General features: G+C 41.0%; 1 protein-coding gene across 1 annotated transcript in view; it reads left to right on the top strand.

The window, feature by feature from the left end:
- Positions 1-5,783: 5,783 nt before the first annotated feature.
- The window catches only part of KPNA4 (karyopherin alpha 4 (importin alpha 3)), a 75,579-nt gene continuing 62,972 nt past the window's right edge, over positions 5,784-18,390 (top strand). The window contains exon 1 of the mRNA XM_006861789.1: positions 5,784-6,002. Coding sequence (XP_006861851.1) covers positions 5,934-6,002 — 69 coding nt within the window. The 5' untranslated portion in view covers positions 5,784-5,933. The remainder of the gene's footprint in view (positions 6,003-18,390) is intronic.

The following is an 18,390-nucleotide window of genomic DNA, read 5'->3' as shown; positions in this document are numbered from 1 at the left end:
AAACTCTGAATTTTACCAATATGATACACTTGGAGAGTCAAAGAAATACCTACCTGCTCACTGAAAGAACTATAAAGAAAGACGGCATTAAAAAATTTCTAACTCATAATTTCAATGTGAGGCCAAGTAAAAATGCTTTCATGCTTGGTCTTCAAATTTGAAAATCATTGTTTTGATCCTTCTCCAGAGAGCTCCTACTTGTATTTATGTCCACACACTTGAAATCATCTCTGAACATAAAGAAGTGGAAGAGTTAAGACGAGCTTCAGAACAACCTCTTTCTTCGGACCACAGTCTGGTTGGCTCTGCCACATAGCACTTTATTCCTCTGGCTGCTAGTTGTCTTTGTCTTTTTTTTTTTTTTTTTTACATCCAGTGAGACTGATTTCTTTCTGTTAAATAAAACGCCATTTATGTGCTGCCAGGTCACAGCTAAAGAAGAGTCTTTACAGAATCAAATGTCTTGCAGTTGTTTCAGATGCAGGTGAACTTAATTTTGATAATAAGAATGACAGCAGTTGGAGGCAATCGGCCTCTGTTGTAAGGCACAAAACGGACACAAAGGACCCCACATCACACACAACAAAAATGCTGTAAGTTTAAAGTACTCTATGAAAGACCGGGCAACCCTGTTCCTCCAAGACAGCTATTATTAAATGAAAGCCACTACAGTGAACTCTTAATGACATAAAACATATCCGTTATCTGCAAGTATACTGAAGATGTAAATTTTTCACCCGGAGTTCTTCCTGACCAAGAATTTAACCTGTAAATCTATGTAGCTATTGAAGCGAAGAGCATTGGACAAACTGAAGAACAAAACAGAAATAAGCAATATTTATAAATACAGTCCTGCTGTGATGCTGTATGACCAGCATCAAACCCATCAGTCACTCCTTAGAAACTCTATACAGGCTCACTGTGAATCAGGCACTTAACAACTACATACAAACTGCATTGGTTGGGGTGTGGTGTGGGGGAGGGGGAGGAAAAGGAGGGAAAAGGGCATAAAAGTAAACATGCTACAGCTGATGTCAAGAAGCAACTTGGTTTCATTTGCCAAATGTCCTGTGACCAGATGGACAATTGGTTCAATGGTCTTACATGGGGTATCTAAAATACTGCTGTTTGTGGCTAAAACGTGCTCTGGAATGGCCACAACTGAACGATAAGACCTTAACAGCTGTTCTTTTTGTTAAGTGCCTTCAAGTCTGTACGGGCTCACAGTGACCTTTGTATAGGGTTTCTGAGGAATGACTGGTGGGTTTGAATTGTCAATCTTGCGATTTAGTGGTCCAGTGCTTATCCTACATCACCACATCATGGTAATTCATAAATAAGGTTAATTGGATTCTGATAAGCAGAGTATCAAACATTCTCTAATGAGTCATGGTTTGAATTATTAAAACTGAGAGTCAAAAAAAAAAGATTTACAGCCTCGGAAATCCTGTACAGGGTCACTATGAGTCGGAACAGACTCCACGGCACATAACCACCACCACCACCATTGGTCTGCTTATAAGGATTTTGGAGTTTTGGTGAGGCACTGTGGGTTAATGCGCCAGACTGCAAAGCTGTTTGAACTTCAAGGTTGGCGGTTCAAGCTCACCAGCTGCTCCTCGGAAACCATATACAGGGTTGCTATGGGTGGGAACCAACTCGACAGCACTTCACAACAACAACAACAAACAACTATTAATAGCCTGTTGTTGTCAAGTGCCGTCGAGTCGATTCCAACTCATAGCAACCCTGTATAGGGTTTCCAAGGAGCAGATGGTGAGCTTGAACCGCCAACCGTGCAGTTCAAATGGCTTTGCAGTCTGGCGCATTAACCCACGGCGCCACACCAGGGCTCCATAGCCTACTACTGACCTAAATCAGAATCAACTCGACAGCACTTAACAATAACACCTGACTTAATCAAGGCGCTCTGGTAGCGTAGTAGTTACAAATCGGGCTGCGAACCTCAAGGACAGCAGTTTTAAATTACCAGCTGTTTCACTGGAGAAAGATGAGGCGTTCTGCTCCCGTAAAGATTTACAGCCTCGGAAACCCTGTATACGGTCGCTATGAGTCGGAACTGACTCCACAACACATAACAACAAAAACACTGACCTAATCAATTAATACATATTTTGTATCCTATATGTACTATGGAGTCCTGGTGTGGCACTGTGGGTTAATGCGTCAGACTGCAAAGCCGTTTGAACTGCAAGATCGGCAGTTCAAGCTCACCAGCTGCTCCTCGGAAACCCTATACAGGGTCGCTATGGGTTGGAACCTACTAGATGGCACTTAACAACAACATATGTATTATAGAAGTCCTGATGTGGCGCTGTGGATTAACGCGTCAGAATGCAAAGCCGTTTGAACTGCAAGGTTGATGGTTCTAGCTCACCAGCCGCTCCTTGGAAACCCTATCTATACAAGGTCGCTATGGGTCGGAATCTACTCAACGGCACTTAACAACAATAACTACAAATGTATTATATGGACTCCTGGCGTAGCACTGTGGGTTAATGCGCTGAACTGTCAAGTCAGTTTGAACTGCAAGGTCAGTGGTTCAAGCTCACCAGCTGCTCCTAGGAAATCCTACACAGGGTCGCTATGCGTCTGAACTGACTTGAAGGCACTTAACAACAACAATGTATTATATAATTTACCCACATAAAAGCTGCATTTTCAACAAGTGATAAAAATTTTGCAAACAACGCAAGGTTTTTGCACATGCTGGTGTAGCTGTAGTGATAGCTCCATGAATTTCCTTTTCTATTTTAACAATGGTCCTGACGCTAGAGTCTTTTGTCTTGAAATCGTAGGGAACCACAGTTGCAGACCTCAATTTACAATACACATCAAGCAATCCACCTTTTTCTTAAAATGTCATGCCTTTTCTCTGCTTCTTGTGAGCACTCCCAGCATCACCAGTGGCACTTTGTATAGGTCCCATGGTGTTATTCAAGTTTTATGGTATTGCACTAAACACAATTAAAAAAATATGAGAACTTCAAGAGATCATTTTTTTTAACTGAGATTCACAATTTACTGGAAAGACAAACTGTTCATGCAGAGATGACTAGCATCATAAAGGATTTTTTAAAACCCAAGTATAATTCGATCCTTGGATGTCCAAATCCATGTTGTTCAACAGTCAACTGTACAAAGAGACTTCAAAAAGTTTGTGGGGAAAAAAATTCATTATCTTTTCATTCTATTTTTCCACAAATTTTTGGAAGTCCCTTCACGTAGTTGATTTCAAGGAGCTTATTGTCTAGAGAGGAAGATGGGCCTAAAACACATTAAACAAGTAAAATAAAATTATGTTGTTGTTGCTAAGTACCGTGGAGTCGGTTCCGACTCATAGCAGCCCTGTACAGGGTTTCCGAGGCTGTAAATCTTTATGGGAGCAAAGAGCCTAATCTTTCTCCTGCGGAACCACTGGTAGTTTCGAACTTCCGACCTTGAGATTAGCAGCCTGATTTGTAACCACTAAGCTACCAGAGCTCCTTAAATATATAGCCTGTGGTTATTTCTTATTTGTATTGGATCTTTCTCAGTAACTGTGATCATACCCTCCTCTTAGGAGTATTGTGCCAAGAGAGCAGTTGCAGTTGGGAGATATGACTTTTCTAACAGTAGGCAATTCTGCAACTATCATGGAATTTATTCCAAAATGTATTAAATAGTCATCTCTACATACATATTGACAGGCTAACTTCTAATTATAGGGTGGGAATTCACCGTTGCCTTCTTGAACTCTGCTTATGAAAAACTATGGCAAAACACACATACTCCAGTTTTTCAACTGAAAATTTCTTATCCCAAACTTATTTTGAAAAAAATCAGAGCTCCAGCATTCAAATACAATGCTTTTTTCAGTTAAATGATTCACTGGGAAATAAAGATTTATAATGTCCTTTATAATTTACATCTTTAAATCTGCATGGAATTTACATTGTAGTTAACCTGTAGTGTGAATGCACAGCCTGTGCTCCTCATAGCCCAATTTAAAGTATATATTGAGCATTTAGAGGTTTTTGCCTTCTACTCTGCTGCATTCCCTTATAACACCTTCCCATAAAACTTTTAAAGTCCTACAGCTTTCTTCATCCCATTCCCCCAAATAAATTCAGCTGTTTTATTTAGGCTTTCTACTCCCGTAAAGATTTACACCCTCGGAAACCCTGTACAGGGTCGCTATGGGTCGGACCCGACTCGATGGCACTTAACAACAACAACAACAACAACAGTTGTTATTAGTGCCATCAGTTGGGTTCCGACTCACAAGAAGCTTGTATAGGACTCCCATGGAGCAGCTGTTGGACTTGAACCACATACCTTGGGGTTAGCAGTCCATACTTATCCTACAACACCACACAAGGATTCTATTTTTACTAGTTGACCCACTTTTTTATGAAAAGTGTTTGTTCAACGAACATTTCACATTATGAAGTTTTTATCACTGTGCGTGGTTTTACTTAAATAATATATATGTTGTTGTTGTTAAATGCCGTCGAGTTGATTCCAAGCCATAGTGACCCTGTATAGGGTTCCCAAGGGGTAGCTGGTGAGCTTGAACCACCAACTTTGCAGTTCAAACGACTTTGCAGTCCGACACATTAGTCCACAGCGCCACACCAGGACTACAAAATATATATATATACGTAATTTGGAACATTTTAATTTTCCTGTGTCTGCTGTTGCCTCTGGTAATGATATTCCTGTTAAAACCTCTGAATTTATTTCCTTTCTCAGTTGTTAAGTGCCGTAGAGTCGGTTCCAACTAATAACGACTCTGTATAGGGTTTACGAGCAGTTTGTGGGTTTGAATCGTCATGGTTAGCAGTCCAGTGCTTATCCTAGAGCCCCACAGTTATGTCAGTTTCAACGGTCCCCGCCCTGCAAAAGTTGGTCGCCCAATAGCTTTAGTTTTCTAAATCTCAACTAGGTTGTCTCCTCATTGTTAGCTTTCCCAAATTCCTACCTGTTGTGCACACTTGGTCAGAGGGGATGAATCAGATTTGTGCAATGGGACTGACTCTCCTTTTCCACCCACCGTCCCTATCGCTTTCAGATTCTTTTGCTGCACCCACTTCACTCCCGCCAATTTAGGCCTGGATGCCTGACCCACAGGCGGCGGGGGATCCCCTGTCGGGGTTCTCTGAGCCAGAACGAGAGCTAGATGCAGCTCCACTTCCTGCACAGCGAACGGGCGTGCAAGGAATGCCTTGGAAAAGAGGGCTCACTGATGGGAATTCGTCTTCGACTGTAATCTCCAGAGGTCTGGGGAAGTCCTGACTAACGCAGCAAACCTTCCCATCCCCGCCCAGTACCCAGGTCACTGTCCTTTCCTAACAGCCCACCCCGAAAGGGCTACTGCGCTCGCTTCCGCCAGTCTACACCCAAAGCACATGGCCGGCCCCTTCCTGCCTTGCTCCGCGGTGCCCCTCCCCTCCGCTACCTCCCCTCCTGTCCTCTAGTCCTTGCCTCCCAGAGTCGCTCACTTCCCCTTTCCGTTCGCTCTCCGCCCCTCGCTCTCCATTGCCCTTTTTGATTGGTCGAGCGCACCGGAGCTAGGTTAGCCAATTGGAGAGCTAGACTGGCGGTGATAGGCGTGGCCGCGGCGCCGGAGCCCTCAGATCGAGGCTGCTTCCCCCTCTCCTCCAGCCGCACATTCCGCCGCCGTAGCCGCCGCTCTTCCCCGCAGTTGTCTTCGTCTGAGCTGTCTTCGCGCTTGGGTTAGGGCGGGCGGGGGACGGGCGGGGAAAGGAGGAGAAGGCCACGGTGGAGGCAGGTGAGGGAAGGAAAGAAGCGGTGGCGCGGCAGACCTAGCAGCTCGGGCGGCGGCCCGGTTCCTGGGAGTGTCGGAGCGGCGCGGTGGTTGGGGCGGATCCCGCGGGGCCCGGGCGGGGGAAGGAGTCACCGGCCCGGCCATGGCGGACAACGAGAAACTGGACAACCAACGGCTCAAGAATTTCAAGAACAAAGGCCGCGACTTGGAGGTAAAGCCAGGGGCGCCGGAGTGTTTGAGGGCCGTGAGCCTTGGGCCGGTCTCCACTGGGAATCCGAGTGTGGGGAGTCGGGGCGGGAGCCGCTGCCGGGCCGCGGGGGAATGGCGCTGGGGGCCGGCCCGTCCGTGACGCCTCTACTAACGCGCCGGGAAGTTTGTGTCGGGCCTGTTCCGCCTCCGCTGGGGAGCGAGGTGCATGGGTACTGCCGGCGCGGCCTAGGCCTGCCCCGCGGAGTCGGCCCGGCGCGAGTGCTAGGTGCTGGGCCGCGCGGCTGGAAGGTCGGGCGCGGCGAGTGCGGAGGAGGCGTGCGAGTGCTCAGCACCGAGGTTTGACGCTGCAGATATGGAAGGTGAGGGGGAGGACCGGCGTGTGGCCGCCGAGTGGGGCTTGGAACTTCCTCTGTGAGGCCCGAGCATTATGACTGAAAGGTCTTCCCGATTTCCGCTTTACCCCCGCCTCCTTCCGATCTCCAAACTACAGGAGTTAACTTCTCTGTTGAAAAAAGCAAACCAAACACCCCACCTCCGAAAAAAAAACCCCAGGAGTAAGAGGCTATCCCGGTGATGCTAGAAGTGTCTAAGAGAGGGCTGTGTTTTACACTGGACATTTCAAGACGTGGCGGCTCACAGTGTGTCCTCTTCCAGGCAAAGGATACCCCTTATTTCAGCTAGGCCACAAATCTCTCTACTCCCTCCAGAGAGAAAACTACCAGCTGTATTCTTACATAGAAAGTCTAAAGGGTTGTACAAACCTGTCATTCTCTAGTCTACAGTATCCTTTCCCTCCACCTGCTGGTGGTGGTAGCGGGGAAGGGGGTTATGGAATGCTACCATCTCACACACACACACACACCCATCCCATTTGGAAAGGGGGAAAAAAGCTTGATTGTCTTAGATACTGCTCCAAGGTTCTCAAGCTACAAGAGGTGTGTGGGTTTGCATACACGTAGAAATTACAGATTTTTAATAGAGGAGGTCTTCCTTTCAGCTTTCAGACTAGGTAAATAAGTATGTAACTTTATGTTTTGTTTTAAATCCACTCTGCGTCTGAGCAAGCTTATTCCTTAAGAGATATTAGTGGCTTTCTACACAACACATAACAACATCATGTCATTCAATCATTTTTTCCCTTATTCGATCTTAATGTTTTATACACACACACACATACATACATACATATATAATACTTTATTATAAGGAAATTTATACTGTTTTGGTGGGTCTCATACTTTGAGGGAGTTTTAAGTGTCTGGGGGTGTAATCTATGTGATCTTTTTTATTTAGAAATTAACCTTATTGAAATATAATTTGTATACCATAAAATTCACTCATTTTAAATGTTCATTTTATCACTTTTAGTACATTTTCCAAGTTGTGCAGCAATGTGATGGAAGCATATTTACAACTATATGTACCAAGAATGAGAAGAAAAAAAAAACTAACTGAAATTTAAAAGTTGAGATTAAAATAACAGAAAAAATAGTAATTACATACTTAACAATACATGAATCCTTTTCCTCCAAACAGTTTCATCCATCTAAAGTGTGCAGTTTTTTACTGTATTCAGAGTTGTGCTTTCGTTGCCATAGTCAATTTTAGGATGTTTTCATCACCTCAAAAAGAAAGTCCATAGTCATTAGCAGTCACTGGCCTCTCCCTTTCCTATTCCTCCTCCCCTCCAAGGCTTAGACAGCATCTCATGTACTTCCTGTGTCTTTGTACGGTGTCTTCACACTTGCCTATTTTGGACATTTTATGTAAGTGGAATACTATATGTGATCTTTTGTGACTGGCTTTTTTCACTTAACATGATATATTTAAGGTTCATCCATGTTGTAATATGTTCATTCCTTTTATCGCTGAATGATATTTCATTGTAGGAATATGCTACATGTTTATCCATTATCTCAGTGGATACCAAGTTTGGTTGTTTCCACTTTGGGGCTATTATGGATATTACTGCTATGAACATTCATATACAAGCTTTTGTGTAAACACATTTATAATGTATGTATCAAGGAGTGGAATTGCTGGAATGTATGGTAACTTGGAGGGTCAGAGAAGAAGAAGACGACCCCCAGCAAGATGAATTGACCAAGTGGCAGTATCGATGGACTCAAGCGTGGCAACAGTAGTGAGGTTGGCCCAGGATCGGGCAGTGTTTAGTTCTGCTGTGCATAAGGTCGCGCTGAGTCTGTGCCGACTCAGTGGCACCTAACAACAACAATGGTAACTTTGAAGTGTTGTAGGATAAGCACTGAACTAATAGCCTCAAGGTCAGTGGTTCAAACCTACCAGATGCTCCTCAGAAACTCTGTTGTTGTTAAGTACTGTCAAGTCAGTTCCGACCACAGTGATTCTGTGTAGGGTTCATGAGGAGTGGCTGGTGAGTTTGATCCACCAACCTTGTGGTTCAAACCAACGCTGTGGTTCAGTGCTTTATCCCACAGCACTACACCAGGAAACTCTATACAGGGTCAGTATGAGTCAGAACCGACTTGGCGTCACTTAATAATGCTTACTCTATTTTATCCTTTTGAGAAATTGCCCAACTTGTTTTCTAGAGAAGCTATCACAAGATTCTTTTTTTTTTTTTAATTGATAATCCTCTTCCATGTATACCGCTTATTACTTTAGTCAAAATGAGAAAAAGAACATTATGCTGTGTGATTTTTTTAAACAAATAACTATAAATACACACTAGGCAGAGTTTTGAGATGTTCATATGAAGTGCTTTATGGATGTCATTTGGTGACTTTGATATCCCTTTGAGTGCATTAAGAATAGAAATTATTTTCACTTTCTACCTAAGGAAATGATCTGTGACTCTTAATGGAAAGTCATACTTTCTCTCAGTTAAGACTTACTCAAAGTCACATGTTAAGAGCCATCAACTTAGTTCCAAGGATTTCCATGGAATATTGGTGGTTTTGAGGCCTTGTTGTTAGCAGTCCAGTGCTTATCCTACAGCATTACATCTGTAATGAAATAGAAACATCTTCAGTTATCTAAGAGAGTACTAGAGTGGGCTTTGTTATTTACATGTATGCTTTCCCCTCCCCCGGTATAGCTATTATGTTGTGCTATAACAATTTTTAGGAAAAAAATACTATGGTTTAGATCTTGACATCTGAGATCTTGACGTATATAAATTTTTTCTAGTAGCTACATTTAACAGAAGTTCGAAGAAACTGGTAACACTAATTTTAATAATGTGCTAATTTAATCTAATATCGCCACTATAGCATCTCAACATACAGTATATTCTTTTTTTTACTAAATCTTACAAGTCTGGTATGTCGTTTATTTTGAAAGTTCATTGAAAAATTCTCTTTATCTTCCTATTACATTTTCCCATGAACTATTTGAAGCCCCTTTTACAGAATATCTAGGTATGAATTTAGCCACATTTGAAGTGTTTAATAACCACATGTGGGGCTAGTGGCTGTCTTACTAGACAGCACAGATAGAGAGGAGATATACAGAGAGTGAGGTAATTCTATTAACTTTTTGGTTTGAAATAAGCAGTCTTTAACTAAACATGGAAGAGTACTAAGTCCTAGAGTTTAGTTTAATCTCATCTCTACCTTTGTGTGTGTGACCTTGGGGGAATCACTCAGTAGTAATGGTTCTTTCATCTGTAAAACTAGAGGTACTTGAGTCTGCTTTATGAGTGTTGTGAAGATTAATAGGTTAATGTTAAGAAGATGTCTGGCAATTCTCTGAGCATTTTATCACTTTCAGCTTTCCTGTGTAGGAGGAGGAAGAGGATTTAATGGGATTCACTGTAATTGATTTTCTTCCCTTATTTTCTCTGTATGCATGTATAACTTAGGTTACATTGAACCTACACTTAATGAGGAAATTTTTAGGTCTATTGTTGTTGGTTAGTACTGTCAAGAAGTTCCGACCCATAGCAACCGTGTATAGGGTTTCCAAGGAGCAGCTGGTGAGCTTGAACTGCTGACCTTGCAGTTCAAACAACTTCACAGTCTGGCGCATTGCCCCACAGCACCATACCAGGACTCCATTTTTAGGTCTAGAGACATGCAGTTCATATTCCTATCATTAATGGGCATTTAAAAACTTATATGCTGAAACTGATTCATTGCTTTCAGGTTACTGGCTAGTCAAATATGTGATCATGCTAACTTTCTTGAAAGACACAAATGTCAACAAAGGTGTATATATTGTTTTGTGCCACCGAGTCTGTTCTGACTTATAGAGACCCTGTATATGATTTCCAAGACTGCCTCATCTTTTTCCCTTTTAGCAACTGGCAGATTTGAACTGCTTACCTTTTCTTTATAAAAGTTCCTAAAGTACCCAGGTTCAGATTGAGTTGACAAGTAAAGTCTAAATTATTAGAGAAGTAATTAAGTCTTATAAAGGAACTCTGGTAGTGTAGTGGATACGAATCGGGCTGCAAACCGCAAGGTCAGCAGTTTGAAACTACCAGCTGTTCCGCTGGAGAAAAATGAGGCTTTCAGCTCCCATAAAGATTTACAGCCTCGGAAACCCCGTACAAGATCGCTGTGGGTCAGAATTGACTCCATGGCACATAACAACAGCAATTAAGTCTTGTAAAAACAGAATTTTAGGAAATAACTTCCCCTAGATATGAAATAATATTAAAAAGCTACATAATTAGAAACCTGTGTTTGTTCACAAAACATAAAATATCAAGTTGCTTGGTTGGTTAAAGTTTACTGAATATACTACTATTGTATCGGGATAGCCTTAGTGATTTACTAAACTATGGAAAGTGAAAACGCATTGTTAGCTGTTAATCTTGGTTAACTTTTGAAGACAGACCTCTCACATCAGAAATCTTGGAACATATGTAGTATTCTTAATATAATTATTGTCTTAACTTTTCATAGTATAGTCCAAGCATGTAACAAATATGAAATACTTGATTAAAATATATTTAAGAATTATTTGACTGTTTTGTGTTTCTTGATTTATAACAAATGATGTAAATGAAGTGATGTTAAGTGCTGTAGAGTCATTTCTGACCCATAGTGACCCGGTATAGGGTTTCTGAAGAGCAGCCAGTGAGCTTGAACCGCCAACCTTGCAGTTCAGACAGCTTGCAGTCTGGCTCATTAACCCACAGCATCACACCGGACTCCGCTTGCAGTATATACCCATGAATCCTGATATGGCTACTCTTGCTTTGGATTAACCCACAGCATCACACCAGGACTCCGCTTGCAGTATATACCCATGAATCCTGATATGGCTACTCTTGCTTTGGAACAGAGAAGGTATATGATGAAGGTAGTAACCTTGTAACATAACTACTGTATATGCTCTTAACTTTTTATTCTCATTTCTCACTATGATGGTGGTGGTTATGTGCTATGGAGTCGATGCCGACTCATATGACCTTACATAGGGTTTACTGAGGCTGTAAATCTTTATGGGAGCAGAAAGCTTCATCTTTCTCCCGTGGAATGGCTGATAGTTTCAAACTGCTGTTCTTGAGGTTAGCAGCCCAACTTCTAACCACTATACTACCAGAATTCCTTATTTCTCACTATAAGTAGAAATTATTGAGTACATTTTTTTTTTTTAATGGCTTAATAGCTAACAAGGAAATTAACTTGTGTTAAAGTAAAGCCTGCTTTTTTTTTGCATTACGTCATATTTCTTTTAACTGTCTCAACCTCCCTCCAAGCAACATAAATGTAGGTCTTAAAAACTGATGAAGGCTGAACAAACAAGATGCTGGATGGGGTGGAAGTGCAGTAAGGAGCTCTGTCAGCAACAACACGGAATACTGGACCAAGCAGGCTTAAAGGATAGTGCCAGAACTCTGAGACCACATATAAAGGAATATTTAGAAGGTTGGAAGGTTTACAGCTAGGGGAATTAATAGCAGAAGCAAGAAATCCATTGCTTTCTAGTTCAAGATGCTCAGTTGCTCCCAGAGCTGCCATCTTGGGTGAGACCAAGCAGGGGAAGGATCAGAGCAGCCACGGACACCTGACAGAACCGCAGAGATAAAGGTCTGGAAATTCTTTTTTTTTTTTTTTTTTTAATGTATCTGATCATTGGTATCTCGCTGTCTGCACACCTCCCTTTGGTGACTAGTGGGGGTACCTAAGCAAATGGACACCCCACCTCCACCCAGAGAGTTCTGCTACGCATGTGCACAGATCTCTCCGAAATAACAATTTCCAATTAAAACCAAATGACAGTGCAAAACGGCAGCAGCCGGCCCTGAACTGTTTATCACTAGGAAAAAGGCCTGAATGGGGATTGTGGGGTGGTACAGGCAGACTAAAAAGGAATATAGGCCGAAAATTAAATCCTGAGTTAAACGTCTCAACGACCGACAGTGGCATCTTGAAATTTCTCAGGAAGAAGAGTGATAAGGGTAGCCCATCTCCTGATCACGTCTACCTGGAGGCAACCAGAAAGCATAAAAAATACCAAAATACACACCTATCAAACTATTATGGCCACAGATAACTCCTGAATATACCCAAAAAAAAACAGAAACTGATGACCATATTAGCACATGTCCAGAAGCGAGATAAAGTAACTGAGGCAATTGAGCTGGAAGTAGACCTACACTTGATACCGGAAGGATGGGCAGGCTTTGGAAATGCCTGAAAAGGAATTCAGAAAAATTATAAAATGTATCAAAACACTATATAATGGAGTTGAGAAAAATAAGCAAGAAGTCAGGAAAGCTATACAGGAACAATCAAATAAGATAGATACAGCATTGGAAACAACTCAAAATCTACAGAAAGAGGTTCAAACAATAATAGAATATCAGAAAATGGACAATACACTGAAAGGACAAAGGAGTAGAATTGAAGAGATAGAAGTCAGAATTAGTGAGCTAGAAGATAAATCTCTCAACACTACTAAGAAGACCAAGCATAAAAAAGGATTTAAAAAATCTGAAGGCCTAAGATTCATGTTGAACAACATGAAGAGGAATAACTTAAGACTTACCAGCATTCCAGAACACAAAGAAACACAAAAGTCCACAGAGGAGATAGTTTAAGAGCTGCTGGAAGAAAATTTCCCTAACATCCTGAGAAGCGAACAGATAACCATTCAAGAAGCTCTATAAACCCCAGGAAAGATAGACCCTAAAAGACAATCACCAAGACATGTAATAAGATCTCCAAAATAAAAGATGAGAGAATCTTGAAAGCAGCTAAGGAAAAGAGAAGTATAACATACAAAGGCAAGCAAATCAGATTAAGCTCGAATCGCTCAACAGAAACCATGCAGGCACAAAGGCAATGGGGAGACATAATAAAACCCTGAAAGAAAAAAAACTTCCAGTCAAGACTCCTTTACCCAGCAAAGCTGTCAATCAAACATGACGATGTAATCAAAACATCCCAGGATAAACAAGCTAAGATATTTTGCCAAAGCCAAACCTACTATGAAAAACATCCTAAAGGAAGTTCTGTGGATAAAATTATAAGAACAGAGGATCTGGGAGGTCAGTCTATGATCAAAACAATTACATTGTGAAAGAAGGTAAACAGAGGAACAGAGATCCAGATGGTGAGAAGGTCAACTAGATTACAGGGTAAATAGACTGTCTTAAATGAAGGGAAGACCTAATAGAATATAAGCTAACCACAATAGTGGGTTGGTGTGGGGGATTTAGTTCAATTATTGGGGAGGGCAATATAAGAAGGGGGAGGAGCTGGAAGAACAAGATAGAAGAACACTGAGACAGGTATGCATGGCCTAAGTGGGACAGAGGTAAATAGTGGTGCATGCTCAAATGTGGAACAATAAGGCTCTGTGATACAGGGACCTAGGCATAGTTTGAAGAGGGGAAAGAATACTAAGATGCTTGACTATCATGAATATTAGTTTCCCTTGCCTTTGTTGTTGTTAAGTACCGTGGAGTTGGTTACAACTCATAGTGACGCCCCTGCACAGGGTTTCTGAGGCTGTAAATCTTTATGGGAGCATAAAGCCTCATCTTTCTCCTACAGAACGACTGGTAGTTTCGAACAGCCCGATTCATAACCACTACGCTACCAGAGCTCCTTGGTTTCCCTTACCTACTATTGTAAAATAGACACTTGAGTGGGATAGAAAGGAACGTTGGGAAACATGATTGCAGAAATCTTGTAAGCCTGTCTTCAGCCTATAACTGATTCGAATACCTAAAAGGGGTTCTAGAACTTGCCCAATGAAATAGGCATCTTGCAAAAGCTTTGCAGAGTATAGGACCTTAGGTGGAATCCTGAGTCCCATCCAGAACCTTATGAGGTGGATCATTCCCACTAGCAAGGACAAGCAGACCAGCCTGGAACTGCTAGAGCAACAGAAGATACATCTTCAAAGAAAGATCATCAGGAAAAACCCAAAACAAAAATGTCAGCATGACTGTCTACTACAAGAATAAGCAAGCTATTTGTCAGGAAGCCATCAAGGCAAGCTATCAAGTTCCTTCAGGACAAACTCCCCTCTAAGACTGAAACTCAGAGGGAACGCATGAACCGACTTGTAAGCTTGCTGGCGACCACATTAATCTACTGGTGAGTTGAGGCGGGGGAAAGGTAGCAATGAAGAAATGGGCTGAGTTCAACCACAGTCCATTGACTCCCATTGACCTGGAGTTGAGAGAGATAAGAGGAAGGGTTGGTTGGTCCAAAGTGTGGTGAGACCTGGGGACACCTGAGCCCATGGACAAGGACTTAGCCACAGAGGGCTAGAGCTGAGAGTGAAGCATCCAGCTGACATGAAGGGAGGGGAGATGCACAAAAATATCCAAGCTTGCAGACAGTACCCATTTGACCTAGTCTCGATGGCCTGATAATCAGAACTCAACTAGAGGAAGATAACAAGTAAAAAAATTTGTTAAAGGAAATGAGGGTAAATTACTACAATTTGTTGATGAACCTGACTTATACTCATGGAAGTAGTAACTCTAAATACCAACAGAGAGGGAAGGAGTCTTCACATCAAGTATCAATCCCCTCGTACACAGGGTAGATAAGGGATGGGCACCTTAGACATTGGCTACCTAAAATGAGGGGGCGATAAAGGCACAGAGTGACTGACTGGCTTACAAAGTTTCAAGAGGGAGGGAGTATAGTTTAAGAGTGTAGGGGGGAAGAAAGAGTCCCCACTGAATAATTTTCATCTTGTCTAGATGAATCTGGTGGAAAGTGATAGGAATAAGATTCGTATGATTCAATACCAAATAATTGTCATCATGACTAATTGTAACTGTCACAATGGTAAAGGTAGAAGTTTTTTAACAAAAACTCTAGATTCATGGGAAGAGAGGGACTAAGAGCTGGTGGCTAGGATGCTGACTTGCAGAATGTGCCTTTTAGTGGTATAAATTATTATATATGCCTGAGTGTTGTTAAAAAAAAAAAATAAAAGCTAAAGTGAATAGAAATACTGTTAATTTATGGTACATGGAGGGGATTATAATCATTGTAATGAAACATGGTGTATGATTTGTTGAATGTAAAACTGATGCTCTGCCCTGTAAACCCTATAAACTTTCACTCAATCCACAATAAAAACCAATAACTTATGAAGATGAATGTGAAAACACAGTGAATTGGGGCATAAGTAGATATTCAGTAAAATGTTCACCTATTTCTCCTTTGGAAGATCTTGAAATTGTATGTATCATTTATTGACATTAAACAGTAGAGAACGCAATCATTTTTTCTGTTATCAGCTTAGGTTTAAGTACTGTAAATTAAAGATAGATGTGTGCTTTTTTATCTACAGTTCATAAACACATTTTACATTAATATAAATTTATCTTTAATGAAAAAGAACTTTTCCAAAAATTTTAGTGAGAAGAGTAGCCATGCTTAACATTTTTCACTTATCTTTGACAATTGGCTTAAGGAAAGATAACTGGGTTCTCAGATGTACTTCTGAATTCAGCCTTAATTGATAGGATGCTTTGGTTGAAACATATGAAGAATCTCTACCCTCTGTCAAATCACAGTGCTCTATTCAGATTTTTGGCGCTGTGGGTTAAAGCACTGGACAGTAAGGTCATTTTGAACCATAAAGTTGGTGGTTCAAATTCGCCAGCCTTTCCTTGGAAACCCTATGTATTACAGGGTTGCTATGAGTCAGAACTGACTCGACAACACTTAACAGATTTCACTTGGATGATAACATGGGAGGTAGGGGAGTGGTGTGAGGTGTTCAGGAAATTTGAGGAAAAATTAATATTTTTATTATTTTTTCTAGGACTTCTTAAAGCCTCTTTGTATACTTGCTTATAAACAACTAATGCGATACAGTTTTCCTTAAAACCATAACTCAGTCATTTTTGTGAAAACATCTGCCAAGTACTGACTGAATAACCATTGTTTGTCAGGTCTTTGAGATTAGAATGGTAGTAAGTGAAAAAAGTGGCTAGTTCATTTGCAACTCAGTCACACAAGTACTTTTTCATTGAGAACATCAACTGCATAAGTGGGTATGTTACAGAAGTGTCATGTGTAATATCCATTTCATCACATAGACTATTAGAAAGAAAGACCTGGTATTTAATAAAAGTAAAATCATTTTTGCGTTCCATCAAGGACATTCTTAAGTGAAACTGGCCTTTTCTTTTAATTGTAAAATACAGCTCATTTTCCAGGACAGGAAATGGTTTTGGGAGATTTAGTAACTTTGATAATTATTAAATGAAAGAACCAGTATTCAAATACAGGTGTGAAGTGTTGTTGTTAAGTACCACTGAGTCGATTCCGACCCATAGTGACCCTGTATAGGGTTTCCAAGGAGCAGCTGGTGAGCTAGAGACATGTAATTGTTCATATTCCTGTCATTGATGGGCATTTTAAATGTCATATTTGTAAGTTATGTTGCTGAAACTGATTCATTGCTTTCAGGTTACCATTCTGGGTAGTCAAATATGTGATCGTGCTATAAAAATTATTAAATCTCTGAAAACCACTCGCTGTCCTGGAAAATGCTCTTTGGGCTAATGCCTCAGACTGCAAAGTCGTTTGAACTGCAAGATGGGTGGTTCAAGCTCAACCAGGTGCTCCTACAGAGTCGGTATGGGTCTGAATTGACTCGGTGGTACTTAACAACAACACCATCAGTGCCTGGCATATAATACAGAGTGAATGGACACCTTTGTTGTTTCTGTCAACTTTATTGTGCATTGCATCTAAGTAAACCTTTGTCTTCTGTCAGAATAGCATTTTGTTTGCAATGCCTTATAGAGTCCTGGTGTGGCGCTGTGGACTAATGCGTCATACTGCAAAGTTGTTTGAAGTGCAAGGTTGTTGGTGCAAGCTCATCAGCCGCTCCTTGGAACTCTATACAGGGTCGCTATGGGTCGGAATCAACTCCACGGCACTTAACAACAACAAAAAGAACTGCAAGTGAATGTCAAAACGTTTGCGGGAAAATGGAATTGAAAGATAATGAAATTTCTCCATGGACTTATTTTTGAAGCCCCCTTACATGTGCTCTAATCCAAATATTAAGTATATCAAAACCTGCCTTTTTCCTACCACCTTTATCCTAAATTTAATGTTAATGTAACACGTTAGAATCATAAGATATTATAGACTTTGCTAATTTGGTGTGATGGAGATCATTTTTCAATAGTAGGAAACAAATCATATTATAAATTTCCTATTCTTTGGTGAAACTTTAGTTACCCAGTATGCCCAGTATTCCTAGTACTTGTTTTAGTTTGTATTTGTTGTTAATATTTGTTTTAATTTGTATTTGCTAAGTGTTGTCCAGTCCATTCTGACTCATTTTTCAATATTAGGAAACAAATCATATTATAAATTTCCTTTTCTTTGGTGAAACTTTAGTTACCCAGTATTCCTAGTACGTGTTTTAGTTTGTATTTGTTGTTAATATTTGTTTTAATTTGTATTTGCTAAGTGTTGTCCGGTCCATTCTGACTCAGAGCAAACCTGACTCAGGGTTTCTAAGGAGCGACTGGTGAGTTTGAACCACCAACCTTGCTGTTCAAACTGACTTTTCAGTATAGTTCTTATCCTATAGCATCTACCTAATTTGCTGTTAATAAGTTTTATTTAGTATAGTAGTTGTAGCCTGAAAGTCTTACATTAAGTGTTCTCTCTGCTGTTCACCATCATTCCTGCCACTTCACTTTGGACCGCTTAGCTATCACTGGTTCAGAAAAAAACAAGTAAAATAAAAATTTCAAATAATTGTTACATTCCTCCTATTTCTTTTTCTCTTTGCCTCAAAGTCCATTTGACTTCACAGTGACCCTATAGGACAGCAGAACTGCTCCATAGGGCTTCCAAGGCTGTAACTGTTTTTGGAAGAAGACTGCCTCATCTCCCAAAGAATAGCCAACTCTTTGTTTTGCAGCCCAATGCTTAACTCACGGCACCACC

Source organism: Chrysochloris asiatica, unplaced genomic scaffold (genome assembly GCF_000296735.1).
Source record: "Chrysochloris asiatica unplaced genomic scaffold, ChrAsi1.0 scaffold00043, whole genome shotgun sequence".
NCBI lineage: Eukaryota > Metazoa > Chordata > Mammalia > Afrosoricida > Chrysochloridae > Chrysochloris > Chrysochloris asiatica.
Note: the sequence above shows the minus strand (reverse complement) of the source record. Positions and strands in the feature narration are given on the sequence as shown.